At 37.7% G+C, this 22,587-nt stretch overlaps 2 protein-coding genes across 7 annotated transcripts in view; both read left to right on the top strand.

Annotated features, from left to right (window-relative positions):
• The window catches only part of LOC134227195 (low-density lipoprotein receptor-like), a 1,220,229-nt gene that overhangs the window by 498,400 nt on the left and 699,242 nt on the right, over positions 1-22,587 (top strand). The gene's annotated exons all lie outside the window — the stretch shown is intronic.
• On the top strand, positions 6,490-7,431 carry LOC134227651 (uncharacterized). Its single transcript, XM_062709303.1, has one exon. It carries the CDS (start codon positions 6,490-6,492, stop codon positions 7,429-7,431), a length of 942 nt encoding a protein of 313 aa, XP_062565287.1.

The following is a 22,587-nucleotide window of genomic DNA, read 5'->3' as shown; positions in this document are numbered from 1 at the left end:
ATCCGAAACCTTGGGGAGATTTCGCTTCGGAGAGCATGCAAATAAATATGGCATGTTTGAATCCTAAATCACATTGCTTGATAGTTCTGAATACTGAGACAAGTTGAGCCATCCTGAACGTTATGCCTATGATTAATTTTCAGGAATACGAGATACTCAAGGTACTCCAAAACGTTCTCGAGTTCAGCTCACGGTATCTATCGGATCAATCAAGGCTTTGGCCAATGTCCTCATTGTCAGTATTCACCCAATGCAGTTTAATGGGCATATACGCATCATGCAAACCCAATTTTCTTGAATACGAGATGCTCATTGTACTCCTAAACGTTCTGGAGTTCAACTAGGGCCGAGGGCCGTGGCCCCGGTCCCCCACAAATCTTATGTACAAAAACCAACCAACAAAAACCAACACTTTGGGGCCCCCACATACCGTCGGCCCCGGGGCCCCCTTTCGGCTAAATCCGGCCCTGAGTTCAACTAACGATATCTACCGGATTAATCGAGACTTTTGTAGTGTCCTTATAGTCGGTATAACCCCGATCCTGTTTAATAGGGCCGGATTGAGCATGAAGGAGCCGGCAGCTTGAGGGGGCCCCAAAATGTACAAAAAGGTTGGTTTTTGTACATAAGATTTGTGGGGGCCCGGGGCCGGGGAAATAATTTAGTAAGGCATCAATTACTTCCACTAGTCGAAGAACATCGAATCATGAAGGGCCTATTGAAGCTCGTGAAAGTTATAAATGAAATAGTATCGGCTCAATTAACTTGCTGTGATGTTTAGCGATGCACGTATTGACATGTTGGAGAACCAAAAAGGCCTGTAGTAGTTTCTAAAAGTAATGAGTGAAATCTTATCGGCTCAATGGACCTGCTGGGATGTTTAGCGATTTATGAATACATCATTCGAGGCATGGTTGATCGTGTAGATCGTATGTTCTGAACTCCAGGCCGTTTTGGAGACCCTGAAATAGGTTAAGTTAATTCATAACTCTATAATTTCATGTCTTCTGATGACACAGATATTTTGGACATATTATCAGCTTTGGACATTTTATTTCTAGAGATATTTTCTGATGCATTTCAAAATATGTACTACAGAACAGTTTGGACGGCTTAAGGCTTCCGAAAAAAATATTCCAACACATTTTTAGTTCTATTTTTAGGACATAGTTTTTGCAGGATCGAGCTGAAAAACACAAACCTGTACGTTAAATCAATGTACCTGAAAGGCTTCTTTCGCACGATGTCGAGACTTATGTCCAATCACTATTCACTAAACGCATATCTTTATACACCTGGTTGATAGCAATCTGTATAGGTGTGGAACCGGTTACGATGACATTGATCGCGTAGTTTGGTATTGCACGGAAAATGACGCCTCCAGAGATCAACTGTTGGATACCTTTCCGGGAAGTTGGGTACCTTCCGGGAAGTAAGAGGTGTTTGGGAGATCGCGGTGTGATTTATTTGCAGGCCAACTATGCCTTTCTTTGCTCGTCTAACATCAAAGTCTAATACTTCATTTTTTCTCAGTTTTTTTTTCTTGCCTCTGTCTTATTTTTCCGTGCACCATTAAGCTCTGGCCATCCGGAAGATGCTCCCTGAAGAACCACGCACGACACTACGCCAAACCAGTCATGATGTCAAACACCCGGATGAGTAGCTGAAATACCTCAAACCTAAATCCCAAACCTGTCCATCCTCAAACTACGCAATCTAACGTTGAGTCGCCACGAGTATCTTGGTCTTTGTCCCTTCCCTCAAACTAACTGTAAATAATAATGATATCAATTGTCAATATCAAAAATGATCTCGGCCCCGTTAAGTGTTATACACGCCTGAGCCTGTCAAATAAATGAAATAGATAAAAAGCAACCGATTTGGACATATCTAAATCGTAAATCATGCGCACGCGGCCTTTAAGGGTCTGTATGGACACCATGGGTTGCAATTTATTTTGTATCGAGCCCAGTTGTCTTGGTAGACAAACTGTCCAGAAAGATTTGGAGAACTTAAAACAAACGGTTTGGACTTATCCAAAACGTAAATCATGCACATGGCCTCTGAGGGCCTGTGTGGAGAATATGGCTTGCTATTGATTAGGTACCGATCTCAGTTGGCTTGGTAGAGTAATTTCTCTAAACTCCAGAATTATTAAGAAAATTTTGGTTCCCCAAAACTAACATTATGTATAAGATTTAAGAAATGAATTGTTAAACTTGATTTCGGATCCGTTACGCTTCACGGCAATTGAGCCTCCAAAATAAACAAAAGGTTAAAAAAACAATATTTAGAAAACTTGGAACATGCGGTTTGGACATATCTAGATCGTAAATTATGCGCATGGCCTCTAAGAGTCTGTATGGGCTCAATTGCCGTGAAGCTTTACGGAGACGAGATCATGTTTGATATTACATTTCTGTATTCTTATAGGGGAACTGTTCCGATCTCCATCTCACTGTACATATATCAATCTCAACGCTAAACAAAGAAATACGGAACCAAATTCGTCGCTTCTTTTTGTCAACATGCGTGCTCACTGCTGAAAAAAATCACAAAAATAATAAACAAACCAAATTCATTTCCATTGCATTGTTTTTGATGGGATGGAAATAGGAGCTATGAGATGAAGTGGCGAACCGTTCCCCTACATAGTGTTAGTTTTTGGGAACCGAAAGACTCACGGTTCGGTCGATGTTAGGGAATACAATAATACAGTAGAAAAGGAAATCTGTATGGGTTGATATTGGTTTTGTTTTGAGCCCAGTCGACATGGTAGATCAATTGGTCTGAACTCTGAATCATTTTATGAACTTTGAACATCCGAGTTGGACATATCTAGATCGTAAATCATACCTGTATGGGCACCATGGGTTGCTATTCCAATTCTATTCGTACCAATTCTAATGAAAAGTTACCATTTCTGTTGACCGGTTTCAGGCTTGATGTCATACATCTTCGGCATCTGATGTCATACATGTCCAGCTGCGATTCGTACGTTCCTCGTACACGGATCGTAACCAGTTGAACAGGATATAGTTGAACAGGAATGGGTGACATAGCGCCAGAAACCAATCAACTGAGAAGGTAACACAGTTTCTATTATCGCAACCATCTCTTACAAATGCTTTTGGAGAAAGCTGCACTCCATTCCAAAAGTTGGACATGTTCCACTTTTTTTCTCATTCAAATGAGTTTTATGGCATCCAATTAACGTTCAATTCAAGCAACATACCCAGCAGGTCGTACCTTATTTTACAAAAGTGGTTTCGCAGCTGGAAAATATTCGTATTAATGAAGGATGAAACCCCCAAAATATTCAGACCGGTAGGCAGACGCTAAGATTCAACGGACCTGAAGCAATAGAAGAGGTTACCCTCCATACAATGTCGGGCTCGCTTCTCTAGTGTACGAGCCGAAGGTATCGATATGCTGCAGCAGCCCCGATGAGTCATTACATGAAACTTTTCGTTGATATTCATTTTGGAATGTTGTGATTAACTTTTGTAAGGAAAGAAAATTACAAAAAATGAATAATTAAATGCATATTATTCGGCAACTTGACCGTACCTACGAAAATATTTTTTTTGTTAAATAACTTGGCTGTGCATGTTTCGAAATAGGCAAATTGATTTAAAATTGGCGAAAAAAAATCCCCGTGTCATGGAGGGACTCGAGCCTCAACCTCCTACTCTCTACATAGACGTGATACACCGGTCACGTTTGCGGACAAGCCATCAGTGCGCCCAGCCCATTGTTGGGGGCATAGAGTGTGATGTTCTCGATAATAAACAATGTGGACTCGCTTGACTGTGAATATACATCAGTAAAGCACATGTGACGTTTGGGAAAATCAAGCATCCAAAAGATATTCAATTTTAAAAAAGAGCTAACCGCTGTAGGTTGGTACTCGGATTCTGATAGCTTTTCCGCAAAACGAGACCCTTAAGTGGTCTTGTTGTGTAGTCGTTATCACCCCTATCTAGAGAGTAGGAGGTTGTGGGTTCGAGTCCCTCCAAGGCACGTTGATTCTTTTTCGCAAATTTAATATCAATTTATCCATTTCGAAACATGAGCTGTGCATATGCACAGCCAAGACATCTAACAAATAAAAATGAATGATATTGCATTTACCCCGGATTGCTAACGAAATCGCGTAGAGTTGCCTTTTGTTTGTTCGGTAGCTTGTTTCGAAAGTCTTACTGTGTTTTGTAGCCAGTCCTAGAAATCGTTTTCACATCAGTATTAGTAGTGTTATAGGGTATTATTACCGAAACAAACTCTATGATGACACGTCCGGGTTACCGAAAGCATATTACTAAAGATCAGCATATCGCGTACACTAGAGCAGCGTGCTCGAAGCTGTATGCAGGGTGACCTCTACTTTTATTACTTCAGGTCCGTTGAGGGACCACTTAACGTCCATCTACCGGTCTGCAAATTTAAGGGGTTTCATCTTTCATTAATACGAACATTTTCCAGTTACCAAACCATTTCGATCTATTGCAAAACAAGGGACGGCCCAGTTGAAACCTATAGCGTTGCTCGTACTATGTTTCTCTTGTTGAGGCCTGTTTTAATGCTGGAGCTTTTTGGGTGTACTATAATGTTATCGTTTCAATTGTTTTTGTTGATTTTCCAGGTGAATAGTTTTACTAAACCATGCTTGTTTCTCGCTTTTGTTGAGTCTTCATTGCTAAAGTAAGCTCTTACGAAACTAGTGCTGGACCCTACAAATTATTCGTTTTTCTAAAATTGTGACCAATTTGGTAACGGTTTTTGCATCTTCTCGGGATTGATAACTCAATCATAACTTTATCAAATAACAAGACAAATGTCACCGTTCACCTTTTTCTAATTATAGAACATTAAAGGGTTAAGGTTTCCCATACACACCCGACGCGATTCGATCGCTTGGCGACTAAAATTCTGTCGTCGTTGGTATGCAAGCGCAAAAGAAACATTGTCGGCAGCGACCCGACGATAGAATTGCGGCGGCGACTAGTAATCGCCGTCACGTCGATGATATCGCTTAGGTCTGGAGGAGCCTTTATTACTCGAAAGTATGTATCATTTTATAAAGCCAAGCTAAACAATATAAAATCTGGTCTCGTAGGGGGGCGGAAGGAACGGACAAATTTATAGCGGCGGATTTCCGGACAGCGTTTGCAAAGCACTCGAGTAAACTTTGTTTCTAGTTGTGCTTTTCGGTAGGCAGGCATGCATCCAAACTCAGGCTGGAAACAGCTCGTTGTCGCCGGAAGCACAAACGAATGATAAATGTTCGGTACGTGTCTTATCACGCTTGATTGAACACTGATTGCATTTCCAGGGCGGAGCAGCATCGGAAAATGAGCTAATAAATGTCATCGCGAGGAAGGAAGAGAGAGAGAGGGCTCAGGTGAAATATGCTGACAGAGGCTGTTTGGCAGATTGATTGTCATGTGCTGCGCGTGCCGCCGTCCGTTGCGTTCTGCACTGAAAACAAGGTCAGTGGAGCAGAGGTTTGCCAAATAAATTTCGCTGGCCCGTTAGCTGTTTTCGAGCGGAACGTGCTTAGAGAAGACTTGCACACTGATAAATAACTTTGCGTTTATTGGATGTAGCCATCAATCTACACTGTTTTTTTTGTGAATTATATTTTCGGTATTTAGGCTTTGCTAGTGTTGTCCATGTCGGCTGAGTAGCTTCGAAACGAGACCCTGCTCGCTGATGGGACAGACAACTGCGCGGAACTCATCGGCATACCGCAAATTTCGATTGACGTCAGAGTGACCGTGATACAATGTGCATTATTCGATTCGCTGGAATTGGTTCTTGGCTTCTGGGATGACAAGTTAAGACGATGAATGACTAATTCCTCTGATTTTGGCAGGGGTTTGAAAAAAGTGCTCCACTGCTTTGAACGAAAGCTGCTTTCATGCGGCCCCTAGGATGATTATTCGCGGGCCTACTATTTGTTCCGCTGTGCCATGCACAAGTCGAACCAAGCCATTCCGGCCTGTCCACAAACAAAAAGTAAACCGCTGAAAAGTTTCTCCAATCACAAGTAAAATGTGTTCGAATTCTCTGGATTCCTCAAGATCACCTAAAGTTCCATAACCAAGGTATCTACCTGGAAGACCCTTAAGTTACAATGCATGAGGTTGATAAACCCATAGAAGAGTTCAAATCAAAAGATAGGCTCTATTATGAGAACAACCGGCCATTAATCAGTCACCACTGCACTGTAGCTCATCGAAATCTGTATCTCAGCTTCAGAGAGCACTTCAACGCGTTCGCTTCGCACAACCGAAAGACTCTGCTATGTCACACAGCAAGCCCGTAAAACTTGTCCGATATATTAAATTTAGGCAATAAAAACTGAATTTCCTCAGCAAGCGCTTCCTTATTTCTCAACACCTACGTGACTAAATCCTGTTTCTTCCGTTTCCTGATTGCCTTCTATAAAAGCATATTTCTCATTCGGCATTCTCAATCACATCCACCATGAAACAATTAGTGTGGTTAGTTCTCCTCATTATAATTAACGGCTCCCTTAGCTCCGCTCATCACGAATATCGTGAAGTAGCAGAGGAGTGCGTCGAATACTTGAAGATATGCCCCAGCCGGCTGGAGCAATACCTTAGCTTTGTGTTCCCAGAGGATCGGGACACAATGTGCTTCATTAGGTGCGTTGCCAGTAAGTTCCAGGTGTGGAGCGACAAGGACGGACTGAATTGGTCACTTCTGGAGGCCCGGTTAGGTCCGTCGGTACAAGAACACACGGATGACTGCGTCTGTCGGAAGCTGGAGCGCGTCGACCCGTACGATCACTGTCCACGAGCTTACTACGCCTGTCGATGCCTGCGGGACTATCTGCCGAAAATATTCCACTTCCATGGGCACAGATTTCCGAAACACGAACATGCGATGCACGAACACAGATGCCACAAATGTTCGGGTGAGTGCAAGCACGGATGCAGCAGATTCCATTCGCATGAACCGAAAGGTCCAGGGTGTCACAGCTGCAGCAACAGTTTCAAGCCCTTGACGATAACCGAAATGATGCACAAGCTGGTGGGGTGTGCCAAGAAATGTAAACTCCACTCGCTGAACCTGTGCGATCGGAGCACCGATCCGGTGGTGGACACTCCCGAGTTCGAGTGCACCGTTTACTGCGCCGGGATCTGCACCGGCGTATACAGCGAGCAGAAAGGCATCCTGATGGATAACTTGTACGCGCAGCTGGGCCAATGCGAGACGCGGGAATCGTTCGATTATCGGTTGGAACTGTGCTACAGCCGAAATGCCCAGCCGGAGGGTACCAGTCCGCAGTCGGTGGTGTATAAGCAATATCTCAAGTGTTTGCGGGGCGATTACGAGCGATTCTTCAGCAGTCACCGGGAGGAGATGCTGCTGTTCCCGGGAGTTGCGAAGTATTGTCATTGAACAATGTTTGATTGATGAACTGAATAAATAGTGTTAGATAGCAATTGCGCGTTTTATAAATAGTTCTAACATTTGTAGTTTGATGATGACACACATGTTTAGTAAGTTTTATTGAGGATAGATTTGAAAAAAATAAAAAAGAATGAATTTGATGCGGAGCCTCAAAAAAGTCAAGATTCTAGCACCCGAGGATCGAGCACTAGCACTCGAGCACTGCGATTTGTCCTGATTATAAAATTCTTTATGCTACTAAATTTAAAATTTTTGATTTTTTTAAAATTTTTAAATTTTTAACCACTAAATCTGATTTTTTTAAAAATTTTAGATTTTTTGATTTTTAAATTTTTAAATTTTTAAATTTTTAAATTTATAAATTTTTAAATTCTTAAATTTTTAAATTTTTAAATTTTTAAATTTTTAAATTTTTAAATTTTTAAATTTTTAAATTTTTAAATTTTTAAATTTTTAAATTTTTAAATTTTTAAATTTTCAAATTTTTAAATTTTTATTTTTTTTAATTTTTAAAAGATTTTTCTTGCAAAGAATTTTTTTAATAATATTCGGTGGAAATTATGGAGAGTTTTAATTAAATTTTTGCAAATTTCTCGTAAAAAATTCGAATAAATTTTCGTGAAAATTACAAAGGCTCAAAGGCTGTATTAAAAAACTGCAAACAATTTTTTTGTTGTGGAAACTCAAACAGATTTTGGTGGGGAATTCAAATGATTTTTCGTGGAAGTTTTCAACAATTTATTTAGAAATTCCGAAGATTTTCCATCGATAATTCCAAACAATTTGCATTAGAACTGCCGAAAAAAATTACGAATTATTATCCATGGAAATTTCGAAGAATTTCCGAAATTGAGAAAAAATTTCCGGGGACTTCCCAGAATGTCTCCAGTCGATATTCTGAAGGTTTTCTCACGGAAATTTCGGAGAATCCACTTTACAAGTTCCAAATAGTATCTTTTGAGCATTCCAAAGACTTTTTCTTGGATGTTCCAAAATGTTTTTTTTTGTAGGTTCAAAAAAAAATCCGTTGAAGTACGACATAATTTAATTTCCATAGTTTATTAAGAAGTTCCTGCCGACAATAAAAAAAATCTAGTAGAAGTGAAGATTTTGAATTTTTTTTCGAATGTTTTTATAGAATACTTTGGAGAATTTTTCTGCTCAACACAGAAGAATTTCCTGGTGAAATCCATGACTTTTACTTCAGTGAAATTCATTACATTTTTATGGAGAAAAATATAAATCGTTTAAAAAAATAAAAAGTCTACGTAGAGTCGTAGACTTTTGATAAACCCCCCATCCCCCTTCGTAGACTATCGTAGACTTTTCCGAAACCGCTCCCCTCCCTCAAGAGTCTACGTGGTTTATGGACAGCCCCTGAGAAGTGAGAAATGGAATGTCAGAAGTGAGAAGTGGGACATGTCATTTCTCACTTTTGAATTGTGAATTGAGAAAAAAACGAGCAAAGGGTAATGTTTTTAACATAACCGCGAGTAGACGTAGGACTTGTATAAACGTAACGTATTTACATTTAACTTCTAACTTTTGGATCTATGGAGTTTGATTATAGGTATTGACATTGGAAACGACAACTTCCATTCTGTGTAGAATTATTAGCAATTTGTTTATTCAAAAACTCTGGAAATAAAACTAATAATTACATACATAATTAGAATTGCTTTGTTTCTAACTATTAAGCCCTTATTTACTCAAGCAAATGTAGGGCATTTATAGATTTCTTATCGATGATAGTATTTGAAGTTTAAAAATTCTATTTATAAAATTTTCAGACTTAGGCAAAATATGCTATTTAAGGGGAACTGTCCCGTTTTCCAAACAAAGAAATACAGCACCTATTTCGTTGCTTTTTTTTTTGCTAACATGCGTGCTTAAAATGCTGAAAATAATCACAACAATAAGAAACAAATCAAGGAGCAGTAACCCTACTAAAATAGAGGAGGTACTGCTAATACGTCAACGAAAAATTATTTAATGTTTTGATTCCTAACTCCGAGTCGACGTCAAGTTCTTCTTCTTCTTATTGGCATTACATCCACACTGGGACAGAGCCGTCTCGCAGCTTTTCATTAAGCACTTCCACAGTTATTAACTGCGAGGTTTCTAAGCCAGGTTACCATTTTTGCATTCGTATATCATGAGGCTAACGCGATGATAATTTTATGACCAGGGAAGTCGAGACAATTTCCAAACCGAAAATTGCCTAGTCCGGCACCGGGCATCGAACCCAGTCACCCTCAGCATGGTCTTGCTTTGTAGCCGCGCGTCTTACCGCACGGCTAAGGAGGGTTTAATAATTCAATTTCTCAGAAAATGAAAAACAAAGAATAAGATAAAGTTTATTTAAGTATTCTTCTGGAAATTATTTTTTGCGAATTTTTCTAAAACATTTACATGTAATACAGCGAAATTTCCTAATCTGAAATGGATATTAACACTATTGCTGATTGTGCATCTTTAGCTGCTAATGCCTACTGCAAATAAATGAAATAATTATTTGAATCAAATTTTTATTTTCATCAGTGTAGTTGATTTTTTTTGCTGGGGAATCAGAACTATTATAGTATAACCATGTTTTAATGTACGTGTCGTTTAGTACCAAGCACAACTTAACATATGGTCAGTCATGTGACATGACTCGTACCCATCCCGGGATCATGTGGATTATGAAACCAATCACCTGGATGAGCAATAGAGGTAATAAACAATAGAGGAAGATTGTCGCTGTCGTCACTGGTGAAACGTGCTTTGCTGGCGAGGATAGGGCACTAGATGTCAACGAAGGAAAAATCAGTACGTTTTGACAGATATGTACCCAACATGTTTGGGAACGATAACAAAGGGAACCGCAGCGACAATCGTCCTCTATAGTTTATTACCTCTATTGGATGAGCAGACAAAATCTCTCTAATTTTATTCTTCTTCATCCACCTCCGCTGCCCTCGCTGCCTCAGCCATCATCGGCCACTAGTCGTGAACTCCGAGCGATGCGATGGGCGATTGCATCCATCGCAACCGACACCACTACATCCGACCATCATCAAGCACAGAATGACAAAAAATGCGCCTACTTCTTTCATGCATATTTGCATACCCACCGGCAGCTCTGCCGATGGCACTGGTGACTGTATGCTGTCACTGTGTAGGTAAACACAGCGAACGAACGAAACGAAAAATGCGCGAGCCAAATGACGTCAGTACGCGCTCCTGTCACAAATTGTAATGACTCGCACACGGCAGGCACTTTTATACACAAAGAAAATCTTCCGATACCCCCGAAGGTCCGTGACATACCGCATTCTGATGTCCGTGTTAGGAATGCACGGGATTGGTTATATATGAAATTTTTACTGGCTTTGACAAAAATTTAAATTTTCAATAGCTTATCGTTAATAATCTTAAGTTTCAATGAAATAGGCAAAATGGTGGAGAGTGTCCGAGTCGATTGATATATAAATCTCAAAAATCCATCGAAAGATAAAGGCGCTAGTAAAGTTCAAAATCTTCCCTTCCAGCGTAACGCTCTCGATTTCCAAAAATCTAAATGACACCCAGTATAGTAAAGAAAGACGTAAGTCCTACGTCAAAAAGTGAGCAGTGAGACATTTCACTTTTTATTTCCTTTTCTCTACACCCAGGTTTTTTTTTACGCGGTTGGAATTCGTTAATTTCTCGGTTAACCTGAACTTTTACAGCTTTTCAAATACCTCCTGAATTTTCTTTGATTTTTTGTGAATTTTTTGGTGGGGTTAACTCATTGCTTCATTGACCCTGAAGGTCTTAAACGACCAAAACCAAACCGTGTAAAAAAAAACCTGGGTGTATTTCTCGCATCTCTCACTTCTCGCTTCGCACTTTTCATTTTTCACGAGGGAAAAATGAGGAGTCTCACTTCTCACTTCCCGATGCTCATTTCTTACTTCTCACAGAAAGAAGTGCGAAATGAAAAGTAAGTAATAAAAAATAAGATGCTAGACGTCTAACTTCTCGCTTCTTCTGTTTCCTATTGGCATTACATACCCCACTGGGACATTGCTGCTGGAATCGAACCTAGCCACCTCCAGCCTGGTCTTGTTAAAAATTTTAAATTCTTAAATTTTTAAATTTTTAATTTTTTTTTATTTTTTGGCTTTAAATTTTTAAGCTTTAGATTTTTAAATTTTTAAATTTCTAAAATTTTTATATTTGGAAAATTTTTAAAGTTTTGAAATTTTATTTTTTTTATTTTCAAATGTTGAAATAGACCTGTGCGCCGAAGTATTTGTGAGCGGCGGCGGCGTAAGGCCATTTTTACACCGGCGGCGGCGGCGTCGGCGGCGTCACGCCGTAAGCAATGTTCGGCGGCGGCGGCGGCGGCGTGAATCGGCGTGAAGAATTTAGAGCTGAGAAAAAAATCTTGCTTTTTATGAATTTTAGGGGTTTTTGTACAATTGCTTTTTTTTCCTTTATTTATGTGAATTTTTAAATTTTTAGTTCTTCACTCGTCGAGAGTACCAAGGCCAGGGGCACTTGGCAGGCAGAGGGGGCAGGATGGCCACCCTCAGGTCCATCTGTTGGATCTTCTAATGGCAAATTTTAATTCAAATGAACTTAATATTAACATTTTTGGGCTTAATATTAACACTTTAAAATTTAAGTAGAAGTGGTTAATGACTAAAAGCGGTCGATAAGAGGAAACTATGACGTAACATAACAGACAATAAAGTTAAAATAATACAACTATAGGAAAGTTAGTACGAAGAATCCAGGTAAATCTTGGTAGTAATAAAAAAAGGGTCCAGGTGACGTTGCTCTCCGGAGATTATTTAAATGGCTTGAGGCAGGAGACTCGCCCCTAATGTCGCGGTCAAGCCTCGTATTCCCTCGTAATGGAATTGGGGGAGTGTGATGCCCCCAGCTGACCTTGTTGAAATCGGAGGTTATTGTTGCGAGGGACTCAGACCCGGGTTGGGGCTGCCCGGTCACTGGAGAGGTGGGGACTTATAGCCTTGGGGTAACCATGGAATGCCCGAAAGCCTCGAGTTGTGGGAACTTGCTCCCAAGATTGATCTCGGGGTCCCAGTGAAGCCGTTAAATTAGGTTGTATAGGCCCCCATCTTTTAAGAAGAGATAATGGCGGAAGTTCTAGCAGCGTTGTCGGATAGTGCGTTCCTGATGCTAGCAGATATCCCTTAGTTATCCCTGAGAGCTTGATATTTGGGGCATCGACAGACATAATGTTCAACGGTGTTGCGAACATCACAGACGTCGCAGTTGGAAAAGGGCTCCCGTCGAAGTTATGCGAGAGCCGTATGTGTCCAGTGTCCGGTGTGTGTCCGGAGCAGGGAGATGATTTGCTGTTCTCTGAGGTTGGATAGGTCTGTCCATGCCGATGTGGTCCCCTTCATTTTCCGAAGGTATCCGGAAGTTGTGGCAATCCAGGAAATTTCCCAGTTTTCTAGTACTGCTTTCCTTATTCAGGTTTTTACGTCACCAAACGGGACGGATGACCTAAGACGCTGGCCCTGATATCCGGCAAGGAGATCTGCCGTGATGTTTCCAGGCACTCCGCAGTGTCCCGAAACCCAAGCGAGGGTCGTGTTCGGGAACATGGTCGCCAAGATACTTTGGATCCAGGGGTGCTTAGGTTCGTCTGGAGTGCGGAAATGACGCTGGCAGAGTCGGACAGGACGAGGATGGGTTTCCTTGATGGATAGGTGCGACAGGATTGCTACCTACAGCCAGACTTATGGGGGCAATATCCTAATAGCTATAGCTTATCATCCACTAGGACATTTCCACATCACAGCACATGAGTTCATTCGAAAGTACTTCGGATATAAATCCAGAAATTCGTGTGGAAATTCCTCAAGATATGCCTCAGAAAATCCGAGAAAGGAATTCTAAGAATTAATTTAGAATTTTCTTAATGAATTCTTTCAGAATTTCCACCAAGAATTCCCTTGAAAATTCTTTCCGAAATTTCTTCAAAAGTTCCTCCATGAATTTCCTTCTACTTTAGGGATTGCTTCAGAAATTCCTTTACGGACTCTTTTGGGAAGTAATTCATTCGAAACTATTTTTAAGGATACTTTTGAAAATTCCTTTAAGAATTCCTAAGAAAATCCTTCAAGAAGTTCTATAAGAATACCTACGGACACTGTCTTAGGAATACATTCGGAACTCCATTTAGGAGGAAAACTTCGGAATTTGATTAAGGATTTTTTTTAGAAATTTCTTCAGGTATTTCTAATAGGAAATCTTCCAGTAATTTGAGGAATTCTTCGGAAACTCTAGGAAGATAATTTTGGTATTCTTTCGAAATTTCCCTCTGGAATTTATTTAGAACTTTCTTCAGGACTTCTTTCAGAATTTCTAATAGGAATACCTTCGGACATTCCTCCGGATATTCCTTTAGCAACTCTTCCAGAAATTTCTGTAGACCTTCGAAAATCTCCTTTTTTATTACTTTAAGAATTCTTTCGGAAATCTCTTCAGAAATTCTATTTCCAATAGACCATCTAAAATTTTGTTTGTGTATTCCTTCATTTTTTTTAACCGTTGTTCAAGTGTTTTTTTTAATTGAAAATAAGTTTAATACTCAAATACCTTTAGAAATTTCTTCGAAAATTCCATTAGAAATGTTTCTGCAGTAATTTTGTATGGTTTACTGAAGGAATTTTCTGAAGACTCCCTAGATAAAGTATAAAGTATAAGTATAAGTATAAGTATAAGTATAAGTATAAGTAAGTATAAAGTATAAAGAATTTGTAAAAATATTACAAATGCCTTTTCGGAGAAATTTCTGAAGAAATCCCTGGATGAATGTCCAAATTAATTCCTGGTGGCTTTTCTAAAGAGATTTTCGAAGAAATTCAATGAGGAATTGTCGACTCAATTGTTGAAATAGGGTAACGGTACCAATAGTGGAGGTATTAGTAGATCCACAAAATAAAATATTTTTTAAAAATTCATAATTATGGGAAATTTAGAGCTTTAATATCGTAGTCAATAGAAAAACTAATAAATTAGCTAACAAAAATGAGATAGATGTTATTTAACATCAACAATTACCAAATATTGCTTGCACCAATATGGGTACACTGTTCCTTTAGTGGAGGTAAAAATTAATTTTGGTTCGCATAGTGGTGCTATCCATTGGTTTCTTATGAGACTCGCCACTATTGGTACAGTTGCACCACTATATAGGTGCAAGGGAGTCTATTTTGTTAAGGAAAATTGTTGTTTTCAATAGTTTTCCAAGCGAAATCTTAGGATAAGTTGCATTTAACAGGATATTTAAAGCACGCCGCATTAACTGAAACCATCGTAAAGTGTATAAATATGATAAATTTCATTAAAACCCCACTACCTCCACTATTGGTGCTACCTCCACTAAGGGTACGGTTACTCTAACCGAAAAAGAACCTGAAAAGATTTTCGAACAGGATTTTTAAAAGAGTTTCTGAAGGAATATTGGAAAGAATTCTTAAAGTAATTTACGAAGGAATTTTAAATGGATTTCCCAAACAGCTCTTGAAATTTACACAGAAATTTTTATTTTCTCCTTTAAAAAATGCGGACAGTAGTAAAACAAACTCAGTTTTGACCAGGGCCGGATTTATGGGGGGCCGGGGGGGGCGTGGCCCCGGGCCCCCACAAATCTTATGTACCAAAACCAACTTTTTTTTTGTAGATTTTGGGGCCCCCACATACCGTCGGCCCCGGGGCCCCCTTCCGGCTAAATCCGGCCCTGGTTTTGACTCTAGAAGCAAAACTACATGCCAAGAAAAACTCCCAAAATATCGTGATTGCGGATATTCGAATATTCTCAAGAATTCCTTGGGAACTTACTGCAGGAGTTCCTTTGAAAATGTCTACAGATTTTTTTTTGTGAATACCTTAAATAATTCTTTAGGAAATACATTCAGGAATTTATTCGGTAAGTCATCAAGAAACTCATTCTAGTATACCTTTAAAAATTCCGTCAGTAATTCGATCAAATTTTTCCAGGAATTCGTTTAAAAAACCTCCACAAATGAAACCAATTTTTCTGGAGATTCTTCAAAAACTCTCCTAATATTAATTCTGAAAATTTCATCACGAATTCCTTCAGAAATTCTTTTTGGAATAATTTTAAAAATTTCTACCCATGTAGATGGGTACACTTCCCCACAGTTGTAATGGATTTGACGCGCGCTTCTTAAAAAAGCCATCTCTTGAAAAGCTCAAAAAAGATTGCGAATCTATTTATTGATCTGTTGGGTTACACTGTTGAAAGGAGATTCTCTGTATTCCGCGGGCTTCGCGCAAGTGTCTCAGCTTACGGTCCCACCACTTCCGTTTTTAGCCCTTCACACAGCAGTGCATTGAAAACAGATTGGTAATTAAATTCGACTGTAATATTGGATGGAGCCGTATGTAGAGCAAGACTCAAGTCAGAAAAATTTGTACAAAATTCCTTCGAACATTATTTTAACAATTCCACTGGAATTTTTCCAGGTAGGACATTCCATTCCCTTGGAAATTCATCTAGTAGTTCTTTAGGAATTTCCTCCGCCTTTTCCTTCCAAAATTCTAGGACGAATTTTCAGATATCTCTGTACGAATTCCTAGAGAGATTCTCAAAAGAACTACTAAAGAATTACCTATAAGCTTAAATTTGTTAAAGAATTTTTTTTGACATTCCTCTAAGAATTCCTTCGGAATTTTCCCCAGGAATTCCTTCAGAGAATCTTCCAGACGGAGATAAATTCAGATTCCTCAAGATTCTAAGAATTTTCTTCAGGTATTCCTTCAGAACTTCCTTAAGGACTTCCTTCGGATATTATTTCAGGACAACCAAGAAATTTCTTTGGGAATTGTTATTTTTAGAACAATTCTCGCTATTTAAGTACAAGGTGGTGGTTGATCCCTAGAAGTTATGCCTACCTCCGTTCTGCTCATGATTTTAAGTATCTTGAGTTGTCAGCACTCATTATTATATAATGTGGGGGGCTTGCGTGAAATAGAATTTGAAACAAATGAGTGTTTAGAACAGGTATCCACCGGTTGACACTAAACGGATCAACTTAAAATTTAAACTTTTGCTTATGCAATCTGATAACTTTTATTTATTTTTCACGCATCAATTTCTTAGGAGCTTTGTTTTAGTGGATATTACATATCGCAAGAGAAAGTTTAAACTCTGCGTTATATTGCATGAATTCCCCGATTCGGTGCGTTACTACTACAGTAATAGCTGTTTCGGGGTAGTTGGGATCGAGTTTGGATAACTAAAGTAAACATGATTTATTAAAGCATGTGCACGTAAATGTTCTAGTGTAATTTTAAAATACTTTACGAACTACCAAAACGTTCCATTCACATGACAGCTGATTATTTCAGAAACGAATGTGCTGCTTCAAATATGCTTCAATTCTCGTCAAAATTGATAAAATTACATCGAATCCTTTGGATATAACATAAGTATTTAATATAGACAGACTTTGGTGATGTTGATGTTGTCGTAGGTGCTAAAACCAATGAAAACGACGTTCATTTGCTGGAACTCCACTGTAGCAGAACTTTCTCCTGAGCTTACGATTTGGTACGAATGAGTTTGGGAAAAGGTGTCTCTCATATTGGTTTTCAAGACTATGACGAAAAGACGAAAATGCCTGCCTTAACCCTATAGAATAAGACTGAGTGAAAACTAATAATAATAACAATAATAGGAATGACAAAAGTTTATACTTGTTAAGGGGGTCAATTATGTGACGAGTAATTTTATATTTATATTACAGAGAAACAGATTATGCGTGGAATTGGGTGATAATTTTCGAGAAACTGATTTGATTTTGTTTTAAATGTAGCGTATCTTTGGAACAGTTGTCCAGTGTTTGGAAGGTTTCTTTAGTGACTTTAATATCAACAAGAACGTTATTTGGACAATTACTAATATTCCAGGGTCAAATGGCGGAGGCCCTTTTATTATTTTTGTTACAGACGACCGGCATTTGAAGAAAATGAACATCCATATGAACACTGCCACTGCCACCAAACATAGACGGAGTTACAGATATCGGTTGAAAGAAAGGCGTGGAATCGAACATCTAGGGATCCAAGGACTAGCATCCCTCCGTGGTGCACAATTACCATACTAATCATAATTCATTTGTCTCGTTTCAGCAAACGCAACTCTTTTCCACTAATCTTTCCCTTTCCTGTCAACTCTCTTTTCTTTAATGTATCCGACACTTGTGGGACTGGTTAAGCCCAGCGCCTGCTTGTGGTTGGAAACCGGTGTACTATACGGTCTAGCGCATGCTAACGGTGAAGGCTTGGTAGGTCTTCACCTAACTTAAGTGTAGATGGGCGGACAGTGTCTGCCAGGGTGAAGGCTGATAAATTACAAATTACAATTCTCGCTATTTAAGTACAAGGAGAGTGAAGAAAATGCCCAAATTGGTGGGTCACGTACCCCATCGTGCTCCAGCTTCAGAAGCCAAGTTACCATTATTGCATTCTTTAGCCAAGAATGATCTAACATTTAACACGCCAATGCGGGTAAAAGTGACAGAAATAAAAGCAAACAAATCTGCTAAAGGTATAATAGCTATTTCATTGATGCCTGATAGGTTGCCTTGGTTCGGCAGATGCAAACGCACTGCATACTGTGATTTTTGTATTGGCCAATCATCGGCGTGAAGTACGAAATTCGGCGGCGTGGAGCCACCCGGCGTATGGCGCGCCGCCGACACCTTGACCGGCGTCGGCGTACGTCAATAAGTGTCGGCGGCGGCGGCGTGGCGCGGCGGCGCACATGTCTATGTTGAAATTCATAAATTTTTTATTTTTTAAATTTTTAAATTCATAAATTTTTTTTTTTAATTTTTAAATTTTATGTTTGGCCTTTTAAATTTTTAAATTTTTTTAATTTTAAATTTTAATTTTTTAATTTTAAATTTTAAAATTTTAAAATTTTAAAATTTTAATTTTTAAATTTTTAAATTTTTAAATTTTTAAATTTTTCAATTTTTCAATTTTTCAATTTCTCAATTTTTAAATTTTTAAATTTTTAAATTTTTAAATTTTTAAATTTTTAAATTTTTAAATTTTTAAATTTTTAAATTTTTAATTTTCATATTTTTAAATTTTTAAATTTTTAAATTTTAAATTTTTAAATTTTTAAGTTTTTAAATTTTTAATTTTCAAATTTTTAAATTTTTAAATTTTTAAATTTTAAATTTTTAAATCTTTAAATTAAAATTTAAAACTTTTAAACTTTTAAATTTTTAATTTTTAAATTTTTAAATTTTTAAATTTTTAAATTTTTAAATTTTTAAATTTTTAAATTTTTAAATTTTTAAATTTTCAAATTTTTAAATTTATAAATTTTCAAATTTTTAAATTTTTATATTTTTAAACTTTTAAACTTTTAAATTTTAAAATTTTTAAATTTTTAAATTTTTAAATTTTTAAATTTTTAAATTTTTAATTTTTTAAATTTTTAAATTTTTAAATTTTTAAATTTTTAAATTTTTAAATTTTTAAATCTTTAAATTTTTAAATTTTTAAATTTTAAATTTTTAATTTTAAATTTTAAATTTTAAATTTTTAAATTTTAAATTTTTAAATTTTAAATTTTTAAATTTTTAAATTTTAAATTTTAAATTTTAAATTTTAAATGTGAAAATTTTAAATTTTAAATTTTTAAATTTTAAATTTTTCAAATTTTTAAATTTTTAAATTTTTAAATTTTTAAATTTTTAAATTTTTAAATTTTTAAATTTTTAAATTTTTAAATTTTTAAATTTTAAAATTTTTAAATTTTTAAATTTTTAAATTTTTAAATTTTTAATTTTTAATTTTTTAATTCCATACCCCATTGGGACATTGCTGGAATCGAACCCAGCCACCTGCAGCCTGGTCTTGCTTTGTAGCAGCGCATCTTAGCGCATGCGGCATGGCTAAGGCAGACCCTGTATCTTTCTTAATGCTAATTTCTCACTTTTCATATTCACTATTGTACGGCCAATCGACATTTTCTGCCAAAAAACTTGTTGGGTCCCAACAAACTTTCGGTCAGATTTCATTGTGAAATAAGTTCATCTCCTATAAATGGGACGACTCACATCTCACTTGGAACTATTCACTTCTATCTTCTCATATTTACTTCTCACAGTGAGAATTAAGAATGAGTAGTTAAAAGTGAAAAGTAAGAAGTGAGAACTTAAATGTAAGAAGTGAAAAATGAAACATCTCACTTCCCAAAAATGAGAAGCAGAGTCGTTGCATCCCTAGTAACATTTTGGTTTTATGCTGGTTTTATAGCACTCTTGTAGAGTAAAACATGGTCTTCAAGAGCGTTATAAAACTAAGAATGTTACTTGGGCATGGATGCCCAGCACCGTTGGCGAAATCTTTTTTGAGCGCCCCTCTTTTACTAAGGAAATTTTTTAAATGGCGTTAACGATTGAATTTGCTTCACTTATTTAAATTTTGGCTTTCTCAGTCGGTGGATTTAAGAACGATTTTTGTTTACGTTCCCGACGTTTCGGCCGATAGACTTTACGACTCTTGAGAAAGTCCAAAACCATTCGGCCGAAACGTCGGAAACGTAAACTAATATCGTTCTTAAATCCACAGACTGAGCCAGCCAAAATTTGAATAAACTAAGGAAAATGGGTGAAATATTTTACATCCAAATATATTGAATCTCACCTAGAAGTAAGATTAAAAAGTTTAGTGGCTTTAGATGCTTTAATTTGCAAGCAGTATTGTCCTGGAGTTCTTATCAAATGTTCTTCGAAATCAACCATGACTTCCATGATGTCCCCAGCCGCAGTATCAACCAAATCATATGCTTCGAGCATTTGTCTTTCATTTGCGTCACAAATCCAGGTATATGAGATGTTGAAGGATCTCCAAATTGTCCTAGAGTTTGAATCAAATGGTCTACCAAATCAACCACAACTTCCATGATGGCCCCATCTGCGGTATCAACCTAATCATGTCCTCCGAGTATTTGTCTTTCTTTGGCATCTCAAATTCAGAAATATGCAATGTTGAAGGATCTCCAAACTGTCCTGGAGTTTGAATCAAATGATCTACGTAATCAATCACGACTTCCTTGATGGCCCTAGGTACGGTATCAACCTCATCATGTCCTACAAGTATTTGTCTTTGCAAAAATGAAATGCAAATTTCAAATCCTGGCATGTGAGATGTTGTAAGATCTCCAAATTGTTCTGGAGTTCTTATCAAATGTTCTACCGAATCAACCATGACTTCAGTCAAATCGAGTACAGGTATTAGAATGACTTCTTTTCGATAAAATATCACAGTCTCAACTGTGGCTCATTGGAATGAAGCAAAAGCAAATAAGAAATACAACGAAGCTGCAGGCATAGGCACATTTCCACTTTGTTTGGTCAAGATAAGGTGTTTGTAAATTACGAACATATTGTATTAAAAGAACATTTCAGCTTGGGCGGAACATTTCACGAAACGAAATCTGGCAAAGCTTATCTATCTTATTAGCAGCTTACGAGACAATTAAGTTGGAATTAAAAAAACAGATTATATTGATGATACACGAACTCATGATATTCTATTGCTGCCATTTCCGAAATTACATATTAGATATGTAATCAGAAATCAAAGAAGTGCCTTGCATACATTGCGTAACGCTGGTGCTGCCACTGTTTAACACTTTAAGTTTTGTTACAATTTCGTTTGAAATCCCAGAACATTTTGAATGGTTCGTAATGCATGGCCAGTCCTTCTTTCTTTTGCATCACAGCCTGACGTAAGGCCCAAATGATGGGCACCAATAAAATAATCCGCGACTGCGAAGTGCGACATTGATCATCCTCTGCCGTATCATGGGTGCGGTTCTCACCTGACTACGGTGTCAACGCACGAGACCAATGCAATCCTGGAGAATATGCGAACAAGAAGCCGAATCTAAATTGCGGTGTCGCAAAAACTGACAACGGAGGAGCAGAAATTGGTCAGTTTTATGATCCGCATTCCCAGACGAAGTGAGGCTATAGCTACCAAGCTGATAACGGGGGGTTTAGTTTATTGGGCTATTTTATTTCTATCGTACCTACTTGCGGCAATACAACAAATTGGAGGACTACAAAGATAGAAAGAACATCAATCGAAGATATGGGGATTATTGGACGATGGATTTCTACGCTCTTCCGACCTTTGAGTCCAATTGGACGAAATTTACCACTCACCAGTTTTCGTGAGGAAAAAAATATTTTAGATAGCCAAAATTGGAATATAAAAAAGTTTTTTTTTAATTAAATATAAAAAAAGCTTATCCGAATCTACAATGTATAAATAATTGTATTTAATGGTTATTTTGAATTTGTTATGTGGACATTTTGAGGTAATTTAAAATCCGTCGATATAGTACTTAAAATGAAGATCAATTTCTTTTTAATTTGATTTGTTCATCATTTATTTATTTGATTTTTTGCAAAACTTCTTATTTTTCTAGTGGTATTATTTTAGTCATTTACTATCTACATTGAAAACAATTTCCCGAAACGACCGCCCTCAGAAAGATTTATCAACTAGGGGAGCATAATATTTCTTCAAACCTCACACCTACAAACATGGCCAGATCCCGCAAACCAAGGGAAGCGGTAAACGCAGTTCCCATGAATATATGTTTACAACCCATATTTAGATACGAACTCCCATAAACCGAGCACAAAACTCATTCACCAAGCTCCCTGCCCGAATTTTGCACTCCGAATCCACACAAAAGATGGACCAAATTGCATTCATGAACAGCGGACTGACCACGACGGCCCGAACACGAAGGATCCGACTCATAAAAACTAACGCTTTTTTGACAAGATTTCCCACACATTCATTGCAGCGGCAGTGCCGGCCAAGAACCGAGCGAACTCATAAATATGCTTTTGTCAGATCGCACATTAATTCCCGGCGCCTTCGCTTTGGGGAGCAAATGTTCCCGGAGACGAACCACCACTCAACCCGTAACATCAAAATGGCGAGGATTTGAATGCGAGGATGAATACTGGGAAGAAGAAAAAATGATCCCGAGATGCATTTGCATCGTAATCCACGCTCAGAGGCCTTTTCCGACCGCCAGGGATCGGCACCGGCGAGAAAATTTAT

This window comes from Armigeres subalbatus, chromosome 3, assembly GCF_024139115.2.
Source record: "Armigeres subalbatus isolate Guangzhou_Male chromosome 3, GZ_Asu_2, whole genome shotgun sequence".
NCBI lineage: Eukaryota > Metazoa > Arthropoda > Insecta > Diptera > Culicidae > Armigeres > Armigeres subalbatus.
The sequence above is the reverse complement of the archived record's forward strand: the minus strand, read 5'-3'. Positions and strand labels throughout refer to the sequence as shown.